Genomic DNA, 16,775 nt, shown 5'->3' on the forward strand with positions numbered 1-16,775 from the left:
GAAAAGTACTTCTTTGTGCCCCCCTCTCCCTGTTAATGCCCTACCTGGCCCCCTGGCAACACTTTCCTAGACCCGCCCCTGCACAGTTACCAGCTGTCAGCTACATAGAAAAGAGGATCCTGGTGTTATTTGTCCCTCAGAAACAGTTCATAACTTCCCTTCAACTCATTCATGTCACCTAAAAGGTAAACCTGTTTCTCTTTCACCTGTTCAGCTCTGATGATTCAGTAAGAACATCTCCTGGTTTCATCTTCATGTTTCCCTCTCACCAGATAACCAAACTGATATCATGACCAGCAGGTTTTACAGCTGTGGCTCCAGCAAACATCAGCTGATACTAGAAATTAATATTAAATAAATTCTAACAACAGCTAATCAAGCTTAAACGTGCTGCTGTTGTTTAACGCGACCTCCGCTGGTTTCTTCTTTCTGGCGCAAAGTGGGCGATAAACAAACGAGAGAGAAAAGCCGATCAGCTGATAATTGATCAGTTTCATGATTGGAGTAGAAACAGGAGAGGGAGGGGGAGAGAATGAGAGGAGAAGAAGAGGCAGCTGTGCAGTAAAGACACGGAATAACTCCAGCTTTGTGTCTTTTTCATTCTAGCTGAAGTTCGGGACAAACTGTGTTCCTTTTCACCTCAATACGAAACGCGTTATATTTTCTCTGAATACGAGACGATTCCGTTTTTTACGGGATGGTTGGCAACTCTAATAACTAACCTTTTGAACAAAATAAAGTTCAACATCAGTAACATCATAGCACCCACCCAGCTGTATAGAAACTCCGTCATGCTAGCTAGTACACAGTACGAAAAAGTCAGCATAACGAAAATAAACTCCACCTAAACTTGGTTTATATCTGACCCAGATAGACTGCAGGTCATAACTTCTTACCTGAAGTTCAGTTCACCTGACACTCAGACCGGCGGCCGCCTCGGCTCTCTCTTCCTCCTGCGTCCCCTTTCCCTCATCCACCTGCTGGCCTCCACCACTTGCTAATGTTACTGAATCTGTGGAAGCTCCGCGATAGCCACCACACGAAGTAACGAATAACGACCCTATCTAAATCCCAGTAACGATTTTGGCATAATAACTAGTTACCGTGCTCGTTACCACAATAATAACGTAGTTACTGTAACGCGTTACTTAATAACGCGTTAGTCCCAACACTGCTGATATATAACAATTCTGATGTGGTCACATAAAAATTGGTGTAACATCCCAACACAGAATGTTTTTACATTATATCCCTTGTTGGTAGCTGAGATGTGGTGCAGTTTTTGCTAGCTGTTAACCTGTTTTTAAGCTACACCAATAATTTCATTGAACTTATTTCAGTTAGTGTGGAGCTGAGTAAACGTTCCCCGCCAACAATAATGGTTCAGTCCTGCAGGGATGCTGATGCGAGTAATTGTCTACCCTCCAAGTTATAGAACAAACCGCTCCTGTCTTAATTATTTATGTTATGTTTTTCTGTTTGGTTTCTCAGAAATCGACAGAGAGGGAGTGATCGAGCCAGACATTGATGACCCGCAGGAAATGGGCGAGCTTCAAGACATTGAGGTAAAGTTATGCACATACATTAAATCAAAATTTAAACCCTATCTTAGTTGGAAGCTGAGCCCCTGACTAAGATTCAGAGCCAGAGAAATTACTATATTTTAAATTTTAGACAGACTTGAGGCATAGATATCCATACTCTCCCACAGGTCACAGAGGAAATGATGGACCAGGCCAATGAGAAGAAGATGGAGGCCATTAACGCTCTAGGAGAAGGTGGGTTGATGGTCTGTTTACAATGAACAGTGAATGCAATTCCTGAATGCTTCTCCCTGTACATGGAAAAATAAATTAAAATGACTCTATGATCTGTAATGTCTCATTTTAAATATATTTTAGGTGATCTGCAGAAAGCTCTGGATCTTTTCACTGAAGCCATCAAGCTTAACCCCTGCCTTGCCATCCTCTATGCCAAGAGAGCAAGGTGAGAGTCCACTGTGTCCTTCAATTGAAACCACCGCCTCTTCTTCCCTCAGATACCGTCTGTTCTGAATGCCTTTGAGTGTAACTGGTTATTCTCTTCGTTTTAGTGTCTACATCCAGATGCAGAAACCCAACGCAGCCATAAGAGACTGTGACAGAGCCATCAGCATCAATCCAGACTCTGCACAGCCTTACAAGTGGAGGGGGAAAGCTCACAGGTACGAGAGAGCTTCTGCTGCACAGGCAACATAGCCAAACTCTCATTCCAAACTTCCACAAAAGCATCATTCAGGCCTGAATTACTCCCCTAAATGGGCTTGGTAATATTTAATCATGTGATGGGGTTTGATTAACATTTCTCTTTAAAATGAATGTACTACCCAAGCCCTTTACTTTAGTCCTGGGATATATATACTAGACATCATAGTCCAAATGTGTACGCATTTTCCATTTTTAGTCTCCGTGCTTCGAGACTGGTCAGTGCTCATGATGTTTGCAGTGATAAGACATGCTTTTATTTTGAAGGCGAATATTCTCCATTTCTGGTTCATGTCGCACTTTTTCAGCTTTCACAACCAGTCGGAGAGTAAAATTTTGAAGTTTGCAGACAAGTTGATGTCTTCCATGCAAACTACATGTGACAAGGTTTTTTGGTACAGCACCCTCTTTCACCTAGCAACAGCCAGCAGCCCTCAGCAACCACCAATCACCAAACAGACGGAGGAATGTGCATTTTTCCCTCTTGGCCTGTGTGAATGGGGCCTTAAAAATGCTCCAAATAGCACCAACAACAGACAAAAACACTTCAGTGAGTCAGATTAAGGGAGGTGATGTTAAGCAGATCTCTGTCAGCTCTGCTTCACTGTATTCAATTAGTTCAGTTCGGTTTTATTTATTTAAAAAAAACTTGTTGGGGGTGAAGGAAAAGAAAAAAAGTAGAGAAAATGTATTGTTGCCCAGTAGTGGCTTCTTAATTAAAGGATATTTCAGAGGGTGTCTGTCTCATGAATCTGAACTGGGGCCTCAAAGCTGAAGGCTCTGCCTCCCATTCTACTTCTAGAAACCACAAGTAAGGCTGCAGTGTGAGAGTGAAGTGCTCTATGAGAGTAACAGGATGATTTGATGAGGACTGATTGATCAGGGTTTTATATGTGAGGAAAAAGATTGTAAATTCAATTATGGATTTAGCAGCGAGTCAGAGAAGAGAAGCTAATGTGGGAGAAATATGATCTCTTTTTAGGAGCTTTTAGAAATACCTTTAACTCAAGCAGCCATATAAGTCCTAAAGTGATTAAATATGTGAGTTGTTAAAGTTCTGAAGAAGGTAACTGGAAATGGAAACCAAATATTGTCAGTAAATTGATGTTTGTCCTGCTGCAGGCTGCTGGGACACTGGGAGGAGGCAGCCAGGGACCTGGCCACAGCCTGTAAACTGGACTATGATGAGGATGCCAGTGCAATGCTGAAGGAGGTCCAGCCAAAGGTAACAGTGAAGTGAAGAGAAAGATTAAAAAAACGCTTTGCCACAGTTTAATTTTTTGGTGGGAACAGTAATGCAGGTAGTTCAATATGTAGAAGGTTGCAGTTAAACAGCAAAGTCCTGATCTGTTTACACGATCTTAATGCAGGTGAACTGTAATTTTCAGGCCAACAAAATCATAGAGCACAGACGCAAATATGAGCGCAAGAGAGAAGAGAAGGAGATCAAAGAGAAGCAAGACCGGATAAAGAAAGCCAGAGAGGAGCACGCACGGGCTCAGAGGGTGAGTTGCTGGGAGGAATTCCACAGATTTTCCAGGAGTGAAAAAATCCAAAAACTGTATGACACTGATGAATGTCTCATTCATTGTTTTGCAACAGGAAGAGGAAGCACGACAGGCTGGAGGAGGATTCTTCCCAGGTAGGAGAGCAAAAGCAACTCGTTTTACTGCCGGATGCCTTATGATGGAGTCCTATAATTTATACTCCTGTAAACACTGATTGTTTTATTGATCATCCTGTGTCTGCAACGTCCAGGGGCAGAACAATGTGTGAAGCTGTGTGTTCATGTCAGGGTTCTGTTATGCATCCATTTATTAGACACATAAGTGCAAGTATAAGTCTAATCATGGCTTGGCAGGTCCGGGTGGATTCCCAGGCGGATTCCCAGGTGGAGCCGGAGCTGGTCCCGGCATGGCTGGTCTAGGTGAACTCCTGAAGGATCCTGAGCTGCTTAATGCCATGAAGGTGACTAACTCTGTCCTCCACATCACATCACAGCTGTCCCATGGTTAGGGTTGGTCATTTTAACACATAACACGGTGCTGAGGAGAGTCTTGTAGACAGGATGGCTAATAGAACAATTTTGATGCGCACACTTAGACCAGGGAGCTTCAGGAGCGGGCTTGTTGTTTTTCCACACAGTAACAAATGATTATTTTAGCCTTTAGGGCAGCATGGAGATGAATTTAGTTGTTGTTCTAATGTTTGCTCACTGACAAAGCTGTCTGCACAGTGTAGCCAGCGCCTCAATAAAGGCAGACACCTAGAAACTGTATTTCTACTTGGTTTAGGAATATTTCTCATCGTTTTGACATTTAAAAATCATTGATGTCACCTTTAACATTGTAGAATCTTTATCAGGCAATATAAAGCACCTTGAGGGAAGTTTGGTTTTTTTTGGGGGGGAGGGGGGGGTGGAATCAAACTACTCTGTACAGTAAACTGCCAGTGTCAGCAGTTAGGTCAGTAAATGTAGTCTAGTGTAGTCTGTAAATATTTATTTATCCATAAAAGAATTGTAATGTTAGTGTCACAGCCAAAAGCTGAAGGTACAATACACTCACCAGCCACTTTGTTAGGTACAGCTGTATGTCTAGTCAGCCGATCACATGGCAGCAGCCTTTAGGCATGTAGACATGATCCAGATGACAAACTGAAGTTCAGACTGAGCAACAATGGTGATTTAAGTGGCTTTCAATACAACATTGTTCTTGGTGCCAGACAGGCTGGTGTGTCTGGATTTAAATCAAGTTCTTGAGCTGAACAGTACATAAATCAGGCAACTCCAGGCCTCAAGTGCCGGTGTCCTGCAGGTTTTAGATGTGTCCTCGATCCAACACAGCTGATTCAAATTGCTAAATTACCTCCTCAACATGTCTTGAAGTTCACCAGAGGACTGGTAATGAACTAATCATTTGATTTAGGTGTATTGACCCAGGGTGATATCTAAAACCTGCAGGACACGGGCAATTGAGGCCTGGAGTTGCCTACTCCTGACATAAATCATTCAGCCACACATGGCTGTTATGCATTGTTGAATCAGTAAGACCACCATATGACCTATGGTAAAAAAAAAACGTCCAACAGTTTTTGTTAAGCTGATTTAAAAATGCCCTGGGTGAGTAAAGTTGACCCCATTTTTGTCCAATATCCAACTCCAGGACCCTGAGGTGATGGCCGCCTTCCAGGATGTCGCCCAGAACCCGGCCAACATCTCCAAGTATCAGAACAACCCCAAAATCATGGCCCTCGTCACCAAGCTGAGCTCTAAATTTGGAGCTCCTCCACAGCCATAGACAGGACGGGACCGAAATGGGAGAGAAGAACGAGTGGATATGTGGTGAAACAATCTGGAGAGCAAAGCTTTTCAACAATTATTCACTGTGTGTAGTTCAAACAGGGGAGCAGGTGACGGGTTAACTGGCATGGTGTAGAGGAAGGTTGGCAACTTTTTTTTTAATGTTCTTAATCAGCCTGTTAGCACTTAGCAAAATGTCAACAAAGCAGCCCGGTGGTTAGGAGTCAGGTCTGATACTTATACACCCCGTCCAGCACATCTCAGCTGGGAATTCACTTAAACCACAGGTTGACGTTTTCTAACCTGCGTCATGAACAGCCAAACCGGGAGCCTCCTGCATTAAGACGCTAGCTTAGAAACATTTCTACCGCTGTTTAATACTCGCTATGATTTAGCTACTGGTTTCTTTCTGTGGATGGAGCTGAACTCTCACACCACTGTGGGCCCTTCTTGTTATCAGACGTATTATTATAAAAAGTATTGAACATGTTTGACCCTGTTGGAAAAATAATTCACAAAAATAAAAGCTCTGTTCCTGCAAATCAGGTTTGATCTGCATTTCTAGTTCTGTTTCCCGTTAAATGTCATGTGTAAAAGAGTTCACTCATTTTTATTTTGACTTCAGTTTTCCTGTGATAATTAAACTGGAAAGAATGATCTGAAAACACGACTCATCTTTTCACCTGTCATAATCATTGCCTCAATCTGTTTACAAACACATCAGCTGGTTCCAAATGTGGGTCTTTAAAGGTACTTTGATAAATCAGGCCTGGCGGGAGAGTGGGTCACCAGCTACTTAATCCATCCACAACATCTGTCTTTCAGCCAGAGGATTACCACTCTAACACACAGCCGGCTGGGCTCTTATCAAAGCAGATCTGACTGAGCACTGTCCTGTCACAGCAGACGGCTGATTTGTCCTTTGGATCTCATTCATTAACTCAGTCTTTTGCCCACAACCCCTGAAAATGTGCCGCTTGTCCCTTCCTCTTTAAAATTCCGACAACACAAGTCACACAAGCTGTATTTGTCACAAGATTCCTGTTTATTTCTGTACTTACAATATACCAAAACAAAATACATGAGCAGAAACAGCTTTTATAAGCGGGTCAGAACAAGGATAAAGTGAGGGTGCTGCTTGCAGAAGCCAACAAAGGGGTGAAGGATAAACCAGCTAGTGTCCATATCTGTGAAAACATGACAGAGAGGATGTGCTGTCAGTACAGCTCTTCAGTTTTAAAGAATAAACAATTTTCTCTGCGGATCAACAAATGATCAAATGCACTGTTAACCAAGGAACCCCTTAAACCCTTGTGATTGGACCACACAGTAAAACTGTATACAATGTAATGCATGGTACTCACTTCTGAAACTCCCACTCCCTGTTGTCCAGAGGACACACCTGTCTGGTCTTCAGCCAGCGAGAAATACAGTGGAAGTGGAAAGCATGCTGGGAAAGAGAAACAGTAGAAGGATGGTAAAACTACCTAAAAGAATTTTATTTAACAAAAATAATTTATCTAGTGGAAAATCGATATTTTACTTCAGGTTTACAATATTTAAGTATCATATATCTCCATTCCCCTGTATTGTAATTTTATTTATTATTAGTCCTTTATTAATCCAGGTAAAAATCTCATTTCCAAGAGAGACCTGGCAATACTGCTAATACTCTAATTCTTTGTACTTCCACACGACAACAATCAAACTTTGAGGCACAACTGGAAAACAAAGAAATAGATCATGTGCGCTTAAAATAACAAAATGACCAGAGGATCAAGTTATCCCAGATTATTTAAAACCATTTTTAAGGATTTGGGAAACTTTAAAACCTTCCGTTTAAATAGTGTTCATTGCATGTATAGTTCCTGCTTATAAACCTGGCATGATCAAGCTCTTATAAACACAACAGCCTTGTGCAGGAAATGCCTATTAAAGTTCATTATGATCAATGTTGGGAACATCGCTTCAGAAGTTATACTAACATTAATTTGTGTTTAACATGATTCCTCTCACCTTTATGGATCAGCATGCTGATCATTTTTGGTTAATATGAATCATGATCAAGAGCATCTACAAATAAAATAAATAATATACTTTATCTGATATTTGGGAAATCATTTAGTAACAACAGCTGAAATTATGAACAATGGCGATAATGATATATCATCTAGAAGATCACCTCTGCCCGATACATTGAACTTCCTATATTTGCCCTTCCTGGCAGCAGAGATGACTGTTACAGGAGGTGCCTGTCATCGTCTTTTTAACCTCCTAAGACCCGAACTCTTCCAAGGCATGCATTTTTAATTTCTCTTTGATATTTGGGCATATTGGGGCCCGATGAATGTAAAAACAAAGAACTACCAGATTTTTGTTTTTAAGGAAAATGAGAGCCACATATGAGGATATTTGTTTAAAATTTTGATAGAACAGTAGCAGTATAATGTCCTCGTAAGTGGATATCAGGCCCATGTAGAGAAAAATTGAGTATTTTGGTCTAAATAACCCAAAATGTGATGTCCACATATGTGGATGCCAGGTCCTAGGGGGTTAAGATCACTCCTTAGAAGTCCTAATCTGACTTTGTGAATCTGCATGTTTTCAGTATGAATGCCAAATTTGAACAGGGAGCATCAACAACTGTCAGTGCTACAGACACCAGGGTCAGACTGTGAAGACTCAGTTCTACTGTGATATCCTGAGTTGTCCCAGGGAGATCATTCAGTAGAAACAACCTGAACTGTGGAGTGCAGGGCGCACACACTTCCTATGACTTCCTCCTTTGTTCCCAAAAAAAATTATTTCAGACACCCATTTTCATCTTCTTTGCTGTGTGTGATTGGCAACAAAAGCCAATCACACACAGCAAAGAGAGAGAGAAAGTAGAGAAAATCAAGTGGTCAGATCAGGATTTTGCTTCCACAGTGCAATCCAAACAAAGAGCAATGGTCTCAAAGGGGAGCTGAGACCATTTTGATCACAGCGTACATGTTAGCATAGAAACTTACGTTGCAAACACCCCAGGCTACAGTGCACTCTTCAGAGGTTGCAGAAGCTTGGTTGGCCTGGCACTCTATGCCTAATGGGTGAGGGGGGAAAAGAGAAATGTGTCAACATAAAAAGCACCATATCACCTACAATGATAAGCAAACCTCATTTACTGTCAAAATGTGCACCAAAGAAGAGATCAAAGACCAAAATGTAAAACTGAACTCACAGAGATCCATGATGTGGTTCCTACAGATAGCACAGTTATCCACCACAATGTCCCAGGCCCAGAGCGCCACAGCATTCCACTGAGGGGGGGGGAAAAATAAAATCACACAAATATATGATCCAAGATTCATAATCTAGAGATTATGTAATTTAAAACATGTCTATATCCCCTTATTTGAACTACAAGAGGGCCAGCAGTGCACAAACTGCTGTGACTTGAGGGGCACTTTTTGAGCTTAATGACAAACATGACATAAACATATGTTTTATTTAAAAATATATATTTTAACTTTGGTTCATTATGAGTGTCAAATGTCTTTTGATTTGAAAAAGAAGAAGCAAAAGCATCTCTTGGGTGTCTGTAAGAGGGCCTTATCCACTTCCCCATCCCAGAAACACGCTTGAGATGTTACTGTAAACTCTATAGAAGTACTCAAATCATTAGAGATTTAAGATCTCATTTAAGGCATGGGGCCCTAAATATATCATTTGAATCTAGCTTATTGAGAAAGGAATAGCATAAAAACGAGACACAGTCTCCATCGAAAACATGTCAAAAGTGTAAACATTATTTTTAAATACAAAGCAAAAATTACGTGTGAAATGTAGCTAAGCTAATTTCGCCGGGGTACCGTTTGAACAGCTGATGTGTTTCTGCCCATTACACCTTTGTTATTAATTCAGAGATATCTGTGAGGCCGTTGATTCTCGGCCCCTTAATGGGAAGTGCAAATTCGTGGGTGCTCGTTACTAACAGCTAAAAGCCTACTGTCCTAACTGATTCTATGCCACAGTGACTTAGCGCTAAAGTTAGCATGCTAGAGTTAGCTTAGTAAAGGCAGTGAGCGGCACTGAGCTATGATAGCGTCCATTGTTCACATTAGACAGCTTCTTAGTAACTCCCCGGTGAGAGACCTTTTACAGCCATACCTTCTTTACTTCAAATCGTTTCTTGCTTGCGCTATTAGTACCGCTCGGTGTATCCACGTCCATTGCTGCTGCCATCTTGAACGGAAGAGTATGACGTATGAGCCAAATCAGGCGGAAGAAGAGCGGCAGTTTCCGCCGGCGAATTTGAGAAATTTTAAAGCGTATTATATCGATATTTGACGGCGTAATGAAGACAGATGATAGTTATTTTCTTATATTTCTTTCAAAAGCTAACAATGTTAACTTTCAGGAACACAAAGCGAAAAGCTTCTCCATGATCCATAATAATTAGGTTCCACCGAGATTTGAACTCGGATCGCTGGATTCAGAGTCCAGAGTGCTAACCATTACACCATGGAACCCCCACGACGAGCCCTCAACTACAGCTCACTATAAAGATGGGTATTACAGGTACAAGGGTCTGTCATTTCCCGTTAGATATAGTAAATTGTTAGAGCACAAATGTTGCTAACACTGCCAAGTAGTTTGAATTAGTATTGATCTCCCATCGATGCTACCGTGATAGGATCAATACTTTGCTTCTATCCTCTAAGTTCAGTTTGTAGCCCACTGAATTTTGGAATTAAAAAACTATAGCTCAGACTTTCTGTATGAAAATATCTGAAAGATTTTGTATTTACCGTCACGTCTAGAATATTTAAAACCTATAGCACATTTAGATAACAGATGTTGACCAAAAGTGCTTAAAAGACAGGTCTAAAAAAAGAATAGTTTTAAAATAATTAAGAAGGTGAAAGATTTGTTTTGTTGTTGTGTTAACTAATTATTGTGGGAAATTTAAAAAAAATCAGAGTGATTTTAGTGGTCATTAAAATGTGTTCAGAATTTGCATATTGATGACTCATTTTATAAATCATGAAACACTGCGCTCCCTTACATAAGCTGCCCTTATTGGCTAAAAATATTGGTATTGGTATAGGGAATACTGTCTTGATATCAGATCAATACCAAAATTTGCAGTAATGCACAGAACTAGCTGTGTTTGTCCGTTTTTGTTAGCTTTCAGTATGGATACACCCATAGATAAGATTTTTTTTAGCCATGTGGTTTCCTTCTATAAACTACACTCAATCCCAATGTGGGATATTGCTGTGCAGTCTCACATAGGGACAATGTGGGATAACATGGCCTCGCTGATTTCACCTATAGACACTTGACGCTTGGCCTCTGTAAATTAGTATGTGCACCACTAAATATACATTTCTGTAATATGTATAGCAGTTGGGCTCCTCTAAAAATGTGTTTTTATTCTCTCTCAACAAACCTTTTTAGTGTCACATTAAAGTATCCCTGCAAGAATAGCGAGAGATTGGCTGAGTGACTGTCAGGTTTTCTCTGACTTTTTGACTTTGATTTTTTGCTTGGATAGAAAAGACTTCCATGGCTCAACATTTTAATTTAGAACCAAAAAAAATGTAGCTTTCAGGAAACCCATCTCCTTAACACTCAGGTTTATTGCAAAAAAAGAGGAAAAGGAAAATGAGTTACATGTTCTCATTTCAGTATCTTCTTTTTCTTTGTTACTTTTGGTGGCCCAGGTTTTCTTTGAGGCTGCTTCCTGGGCAGTTTGTCGACTTTAGCTGTGGTCTGTGCTTTGACTTTTCGGGATTTCAAGGAGTCTGCTTTGGATTTCTTCACTTTTGGATCTGCAGCACTCTTCTTTTCTGGTGGAGAAATGTTCTCTGGGCAGGACTTGAAGACGTGGATGCCCCGGACCTTCTGACCTCTGAGCTCAGGAGGGTGACCACAAGTTGCGGTCAGCTCCAAACTAACACTCTCCATCCACCTGAGCCACAGATACAAAGAGACAGAGTCAGTAAAGCTGTCAGTTCATTCTAACTGTAATCCCAGGTAAATCTTACACCGACCTGCGCAGAGGAAGCAGAGAGCAGTCACAACGCAGTGGGTTGTCCTGCAGGTCCACGGTCTCCAGGCCGGTGAGTGGGCTCAGATCAGGAAACTCCTCCAGCTGGTTTCCTCTCACAGTCAAAGTCCGCAGCTCTGAGGCCAGCCCCAGCAGTGCATCCTTGGAGATCTGCACAGTGGTGCAATACAAAGAGTTGAAAAGAAAATTCTTTATCTTGAACAAGCAGTGAATAATCAGCACATATGTTCATATAAACAGTACAGTCACGTTTGGACTAGATATTGGAAGCCTGGCGTAATGGCTGGTGTTCAAATACTGACAATGCTGAGAAAACATAAACACGTTGCAAACTAACTTGTGATATTGGCTTAAAAGGGTCTCTCGTACCTTTTCCATTCCCATATGATCCATGTAAAGTCTCTTCAGACTTTTGGATAAGGGCTGGAAAGCATTTGGTCCCACCCAATGAACTGAGTTCCCAGAGAGGTTGAGCTCCTGCAGATTAGGGGTCTCAAGCAGAGCATGGGTGGGCACCTCAGTCAGCTGATTTGAATCCAGGTGAAGGGTACATAGAGAGTCAGAGTCAAGAGCACCCTTGGCAATGTAAGTTAAGTTGTTATTGCCCAGATATAACTCAGTAAGTTTAGAGCCCAGTGAGGACAGCAACCCACTGGTCTCAAGTTTACAGATGGCATTTTGCTCCAGGTGTAGCACAACCAGACTTGGTAAGAGTGACAGAGCTAGAAGAAAGACACAGAACAGCCATGTTTTAGTTCCAGTGTTTCTTGCAGATAGTATCTACTGAGGCAGACTTAATGTAACTTATCCACTGACCTGATCCGGGGAACTGTGCCAGCTTGTTCCTCTCCAGGTGGAGGTAGGTGAGCTTGGGTGCTCCAGCAAAGGCCTTGGGGTCCAAGGACATGAGGTCATTATCAGAAAGATACAAATACAAAAGGTTTTTCATCCCTTGGAGGGCACCACCTTCAATTTCATGGATTTTGCAGGACTGCAAGTGAAGAGAAACAAGTTGGCTGCTGCCTGGGAAGCTGTTGGCTGGAAGGTAGTGGAAGTGATTATCGTGGAGGTCCAGCAGCTGCGTCTTGGCGGGGAAGCCTCGTGGGATTCTAGTATGGCCCCGACCCTCACATGTGGCATGCTGAGTCTCAGTCTAGAGAAAATCAATTTTGAATGTGATACCTGCAAAACGTCTCAGTGGAAATAACAAACAGTCATCGAGGAAGTACTTTGAGGGTTTACTTAATAGAATACCGACATATCACAGTGCTCTGAGACACTGATAAACATATGAGTAAAACAGCTGCCTTGTAGCACGCAGCATTAGCCTTCATTTAAAGGCTTTTGAAGCATTATTTGTAGTGTGCCAAACATCTACCACTATGTACCTACAGTGGAATTTTAGAGCTTTCAACTCAATTTTATTTATATAGCATGGCCACTTGATCCAACCCCTAACTACATGCTTTATCAAAACCCTTTTAGCATAGCTCTCTAGCTTAAAACTAGAGAGGGTGTCTGCCTCCTGAATCCAAACTGGAAGCTGGTCCCACAGATTAGGGCCCTGAAAGCTGAAGGCTCTGCCTCCCATTCTACTTTTAAATATCCTAGGAATCACAAGTAAGCCGCAGTCTGAGAGCCAAGTGCTCTACTGTGATTAGCGAAGTAAGTACAAGTGAGCCAAGTGACAGTGAGGTAAAACAGCAAATCTATGAGAAACTGGAGTTTTTATTTTTTCTTCCTGCTTTCGTTGTTGAGAGATCAGCAAATGCTGGAGTTGAACTGAAATGTTCATGGAAGTGTCCCAGAAGTGTTTTCTGTCTCCAACTTACATCACATTCACAGTTAGCTGGACACTTGACCTTCTGCTTTGGCTTGGCAGTGGCTGTGACCGTGGGTGGGACTCTTTCCATACTCTCCTCCTCCTCCTCATCCTCCACCGGTGACTCCCCCCTCCTGCAGCGCAGATCCAGAGGAGACACCGCCTGCAGAGGCTCATCTGAGAGGTGAGGAGGTCCAGAGCAGGCCCCCAGCAGCTTCACACCACTAACTCTCACCCACTGCCTCAGTGGAGACATGTAGCAGTTACAGTAGATGGGGTTCCCTTTAGAAAAAGTAAGAAATGCCTGTTGGTCAGCATGTAAAAATGACACATGGTATGCTATCACCCCCCTACATCTTTCTTTCTTGGCCTCACTATGAGACATGAGAAGTCAGATCACTTACATCTGCTGGTCTGGAAAAAATGAAAGCCTGTTATGTTAAAGTAAAAGTCTGTGTCCAATAAAAAATATCAGAACGCAGGCTTTACCTGTCAGGTTGAGGCTGGTGAGCTCTCTAGGGCCTGAGAGGGGCTCCACGTACCGAAGATGGTTGTGGCTGAGGTCAAGGTGTGAGAGGAGGGGGGCTTGAGAGAAGGCCTTGCCTGAGAGGTCCTGAAGGGACATGTGGCTGAGGTACAGGTGTGTAAGCTTTGCCATGGAAACGGAATCTTCCCCGAGGTAGACCATGGGGTTGTGGTTCATGTGCAGCCGTGTGACCTCACGGAGTCTTAACAGGTGGAGGACATGGCAATTTAAAATTGTCACTTAAAAGCTAACAAATTTTACTACATATATTATTGTGGTCAGTAGTTTGACTTCTTTCTGAGTGCTGCTGCAGCTGAGGATTCAATACTAAACACACATTAAAACACACATATCAATATGTCCCATAATAGTCGTCCAGGTTGTCCCACCTCGTCATTGTCTGTGTGGGGAAGAACTGCAGCTCATTGTGATCCAAGTCGAGGCGGCTGAGGGTGAAGAGCCCAGCAAACGCCTCAGGTGCCAGGTTGTTCAGAGAGTTGTGGCTAAGACGAAGAAACCTAATGCTCTGCAGCCCCTTGAGGAGGAAGAGGAGGAGAAGGAGGACTGTTGTGGAATCGCATTACCAAACACATCCAAAAAGATTATTAACGTATTTACCCATAATTTGGAGTACCTGGAAGACCATGTTAGGGATGTAAACCAGCTGGTTGTGGGTGAGGGCCAGTGTGTTGAGGAAGCCGAGCTGTGTGAAGGCTCCAGGCTGGATCTCCTCAATGCGATTGTTGTCAAGACGCAGCTCTTTCAGGGAGGAGAGACCGTCAAAAGACTCCTGCAGCAGTGAAAAGAAGAGAACATCATTCTCATAATAAAGACTCGAGAGGAAAAACTGTGGGCCTCTGATCTTACTTGATAAAGGATTTCAATTTTGTTGTGAGCCAGGTTTAGAGAGACCACTCGGCCAAGAGTCCGAAAGGCGCCCTCTTTAATCTCGATGATGTTGCAGCGCTGCAGGTTGAGATGGGTGAGGTAGGGTGTGTGCATGAATGCCCCCCTGGACAGCACCTGCAAGTTGTTATTCCTCAGGTCGAGTTTCACAGTAATCTAGAGGAAACAATGAGTATTGGACACACAATTACATGCCAGGACGGAAACCAGAGTGAGGGTGGTTTATTCAGATAATAAGTCTGGTTAACTAAATCACTATTTGGTTCTAAAATCACTCCCTCTTGATTTCAGCACTAATTACTCACAGAATGTGGTCCGTACTTCATAATTATACGCTTTCATTCTTTCTTTACTGAGGACAATGAGTGATCATTCACAACACAGGCTGGGAAATAATTACACGCAGTATTTTACAGAAGCTTCTTTAGCAGCAGCAAACTCCCTTTAGATGTTTCTGATGTTTCACTGAGGAGAAATCTTTGTCCTATAAACCTGTTTCAGTTCATCAATATTTCTGGGATGTCTTAATTGAAAACCCTTTTAAGGTCGTGCCAGAGCATCTCAGTCAGGTTAAGAGGAGAGCATTTGAAATTCTTATTGAAACACGTGCACGCGCCATCCTTCAGAGTAAAGAGGAGAGGATCCATCCAGCTTGTTATCAACCCTCAGTTTAAAAAGCCTAAGATGTCTAAGATACAGCAAAACCACTGAATTCCTCACCTCCTCCACAGTCGGGGGGACATCTGTTAGGTTCTTGCCCACACAGGCTGTTGTGAGTGTGGTGCTGTCACAGCTGCAGGCTCTGGGACACTTTTTGGCTTCCACGGGTAAAGACAGTGTTAAAACAAGGAGGACGACTTCAGCAGAGAAGATCTGCATCTGTGCCAGTAACACACGTTAGAAATAGAATTACAGGAGTGGCTAAAGGCCCCGGGTTGGGAGATAAACACTAGACACACTAGTTCAAGTTATAAAGCTATTCTGCACCTTACAGAAGCAAAACAACAGATTTTGGGGTCTTGAAACATGGATTCCTCATTTACTTGGATACAGGACTCTGCTTTTTCTTTCATGTCTATAAAATATTGTTGAAGGATTGTCATGTTACCTAATGTATCTTTAAGGAGGCAGAAGAGCTCTCCACAGTTAAAACCAGCATAGCTTTTTACTTTGTTTGGTATTTATTTTTGATCAAAGGTTCTGATTTCCCCTGGTCTCCCACAACTGGTTCCTGGTTCCCAAAACTCAACGCTTTGGCTTTAGCAGCACATAGCGCACATCATTTATCTGCCATTTTTAGAATATAGATGTAGAAGGTGATGATCAAAACTGATTGACTACTCAATATCTTACACTGTATATCTTAACACTGAATGCTACCATATGAGAAGTCTAAACTCCAAAGCAAATCAGAGTTCAAAACCCAGACTCACTGAAAACAAGCAGCTTGGCTTACCTTTAACCACATGGCTGTGCTATCAGTGTTTCCTTGGTAACAAGAATTAGAGATGGATTTAATCTGCCAGTTCGGGCCTTAAGTTGTCCACTGAGGGCTTTACTTCACTCTGAGTGTGTCCAGTACTTACAGTCTGTGGTCCAACAGGCTAACAAACAAGGCTTTGGTAAATTCTTTTGTGGTGACCCCTGATCTCTGTGTCCTCTCTCTGCAAATTAACACACTGGCTTCACATTTTCTGAGGCACAAGAAGCGAGCAGCTTCTATTTGCTGACACATGAGATGAAATAACTCACTGCTGGTTTGGAAAAATCAAGGCTTTTAAATCTGAATGCCGGAGCTTCATCCATAAGCTTCCATTATAACCTTAAAAAAGCCTGCTTCATCAGGCAATAATAATTATTACTACCATTTCAACTTTTCTTTCTCCGTTTTACATTACTGTAAAATCTGCATCTGCATTACA

The 16,775-nt window shown here is 42.2% G+C and overlaps 3 protein-coding genes and 1 non-coding gene across 5 annotated transcripts in view; 1 reads left to right on the forward strand and 3 right to left on the reverse strand.

Moving 5' to 3' along the window:
- st13 (ST13 Hsp70 interacting protein) overlaps positions 1–6,201 on the forward strand; it is a 37,511-nt gene extending 31,310 nt beyond the window's left edge. For both annotated transcript variants that reach the window (XM_063471420.1, XM_063471421.1), the window contains exons 5-13: positions 1,492–1,565; positions 1,712–1,778; positions 1,902–1,986; positions 2,093–2,203; positions 3,366–3,468; positions 3,632–3,748; positions 3,846–3,885; positions 4,105–4,211; positions 5,408–6,201. In XM_063471420.1, coding sequence (XP_063327490.1) covers positions 1,492–1,565; positions 1,712–1,778; positions 1,902–1,986; positions 2,093–2,203; positions 3,366–3,468; positions 3,632–3,748; positions 3,846–3,885; positions 4,105–4,211; positions 5,408–5,542 — 839 coding nt within the window. In that variant the 3' untranslated portion in view covers positions 5,543–6,201. The remainder of the gene's footprint in view (positions 1–1,491; positions 1,566–1,711; positions 1,779–1,901; positions 1,987–2,092; positions 2,204–3,365; positions 3,469–3,631; positions 3,749–3,845; positions 3,886–4,104; positions 4,212–5,407) is intronic.
- Positions 6,202–6,566: 365 nt separating this feature from the next.
- rbx1 (ring-box 1, E3 ubiquitin protein ligase) lies at positions 6,567–9,793 on the reverse strand. The gene is made up of 5 exons (XM_063470534.1): positions 9,694–9,793; positions 8,765–8,843; positions 8,556–8,626; positions 6,909–6,994; positions 6,567–6,731 (listed from the first exon to the last, which is right to left on the reverse strand). The coding sequence occupies exons 1-5, from the start codon at positions 9,766–9,768 to the stop codon at positions 6,719–6,721; spliced, it is 324 nt and encodes a 107-aa protein (XP_063326604.1). The 5' UTR covers positions 9,769–9,793; the 3' UTR covers positions 6,567–6,718.
- Positions 9,794–9,983: 190 nt separating this feature from the next.
- trnaq-cug (transfer RNA glutamine (anticodon CUG)) lies at positions 9,984–10,055 on the reverse strand. Its single transcript has one exon. It is a non-coding gene; the product is annotated as a tRNA-Gln (tRNA).
- Positions 10,056–11,179: 1,124 nt separating this feature from the next.
- chadla (chondroadherin-like a) lies at positions 11,180–16,405 on the reverse strand. Its single transcript, XM_063470535.1, has 11 exons — positions 16,310–16,405; positions 15,574–15,732; positions 14,815–15,009; positions 14,582–14,737; positions 14,337–14,482; positions 13,911–14,149; positions 13,432–13,703; positions 12,416–12,752; positions 11,969–12,321; positions 11,583–11,749; positions 11,180–11,500 (listed from the first exon to the last, which is right to left on the reverse strand). The coding sequence occupies exons 1-11, from the start codon at positions 16,319–16,321 to the stop codon at positions 11,209–11,211; spliced, it is 2,328 nt and encodes a 775-aa protein (XP_063326605.1). The 5' UTR covers positions 16,322–16,405; the 3' UTR covers positions 11,180–11,208.
- Positions 16,406–16,775: the final 370 nt, after the last annotated feature.

The sequence above is a fragment of the Pelmatolapia mariae genome, linkage group LG4 (genome assembly GCF_036321145.2).
Source record: "Pelmatolapia mariae isolate MD_Pm_ZW linkage group LG4, Pm_UMD_F_2, whole genome shotgun sequence".
NCBI lineage: Eukaryota > Metazoa > Chordata > Actinopteri > Cichliformes > Cichlidae > Pelmatolapia > Pelmatolapia mariae.

Bases quoted from the DNA above. Each gene is read 5' to 3' on its own strand.
- chadla (XM_063470535.1), bottom strand. The intron at 14,150-14,336 runs GTGGGACAACCT...CCACCTGTTAAG, and splicing joins CCCACACAGACAATGACGAG to ACTCCGTGAGGTCACACGGC. The intron at 12,322-12,415 runs GTCAGTGGATAA...TCTTTCTTCTAG, and splicing joins GGCACAGTTCCCCGGATCAG to CTCTGTCACTCTTACCAAGT.
- rbx1 (XM_063470534.1), bottom strand. From the start codon at position 9,768: ATGGCAGCAGCAATGGACGTGGATACACCGAGCGGTACTAATAGCGCA. The intron at 8,844-9,693 runs GTATGGCTGTAA...CCCCCCCCTCAG, and splicing joins AACGATTTGAAGTAAAGAAG to TGGAATGCTGTGGCGCTCTG. The intron at 8,627-8,764 runs GTGAGTTCAGTT...CTCACCCATTAG, and splicing joins GAACCACATCATGGATCTCT to GCATAGAGTGCCAGGCCAAC.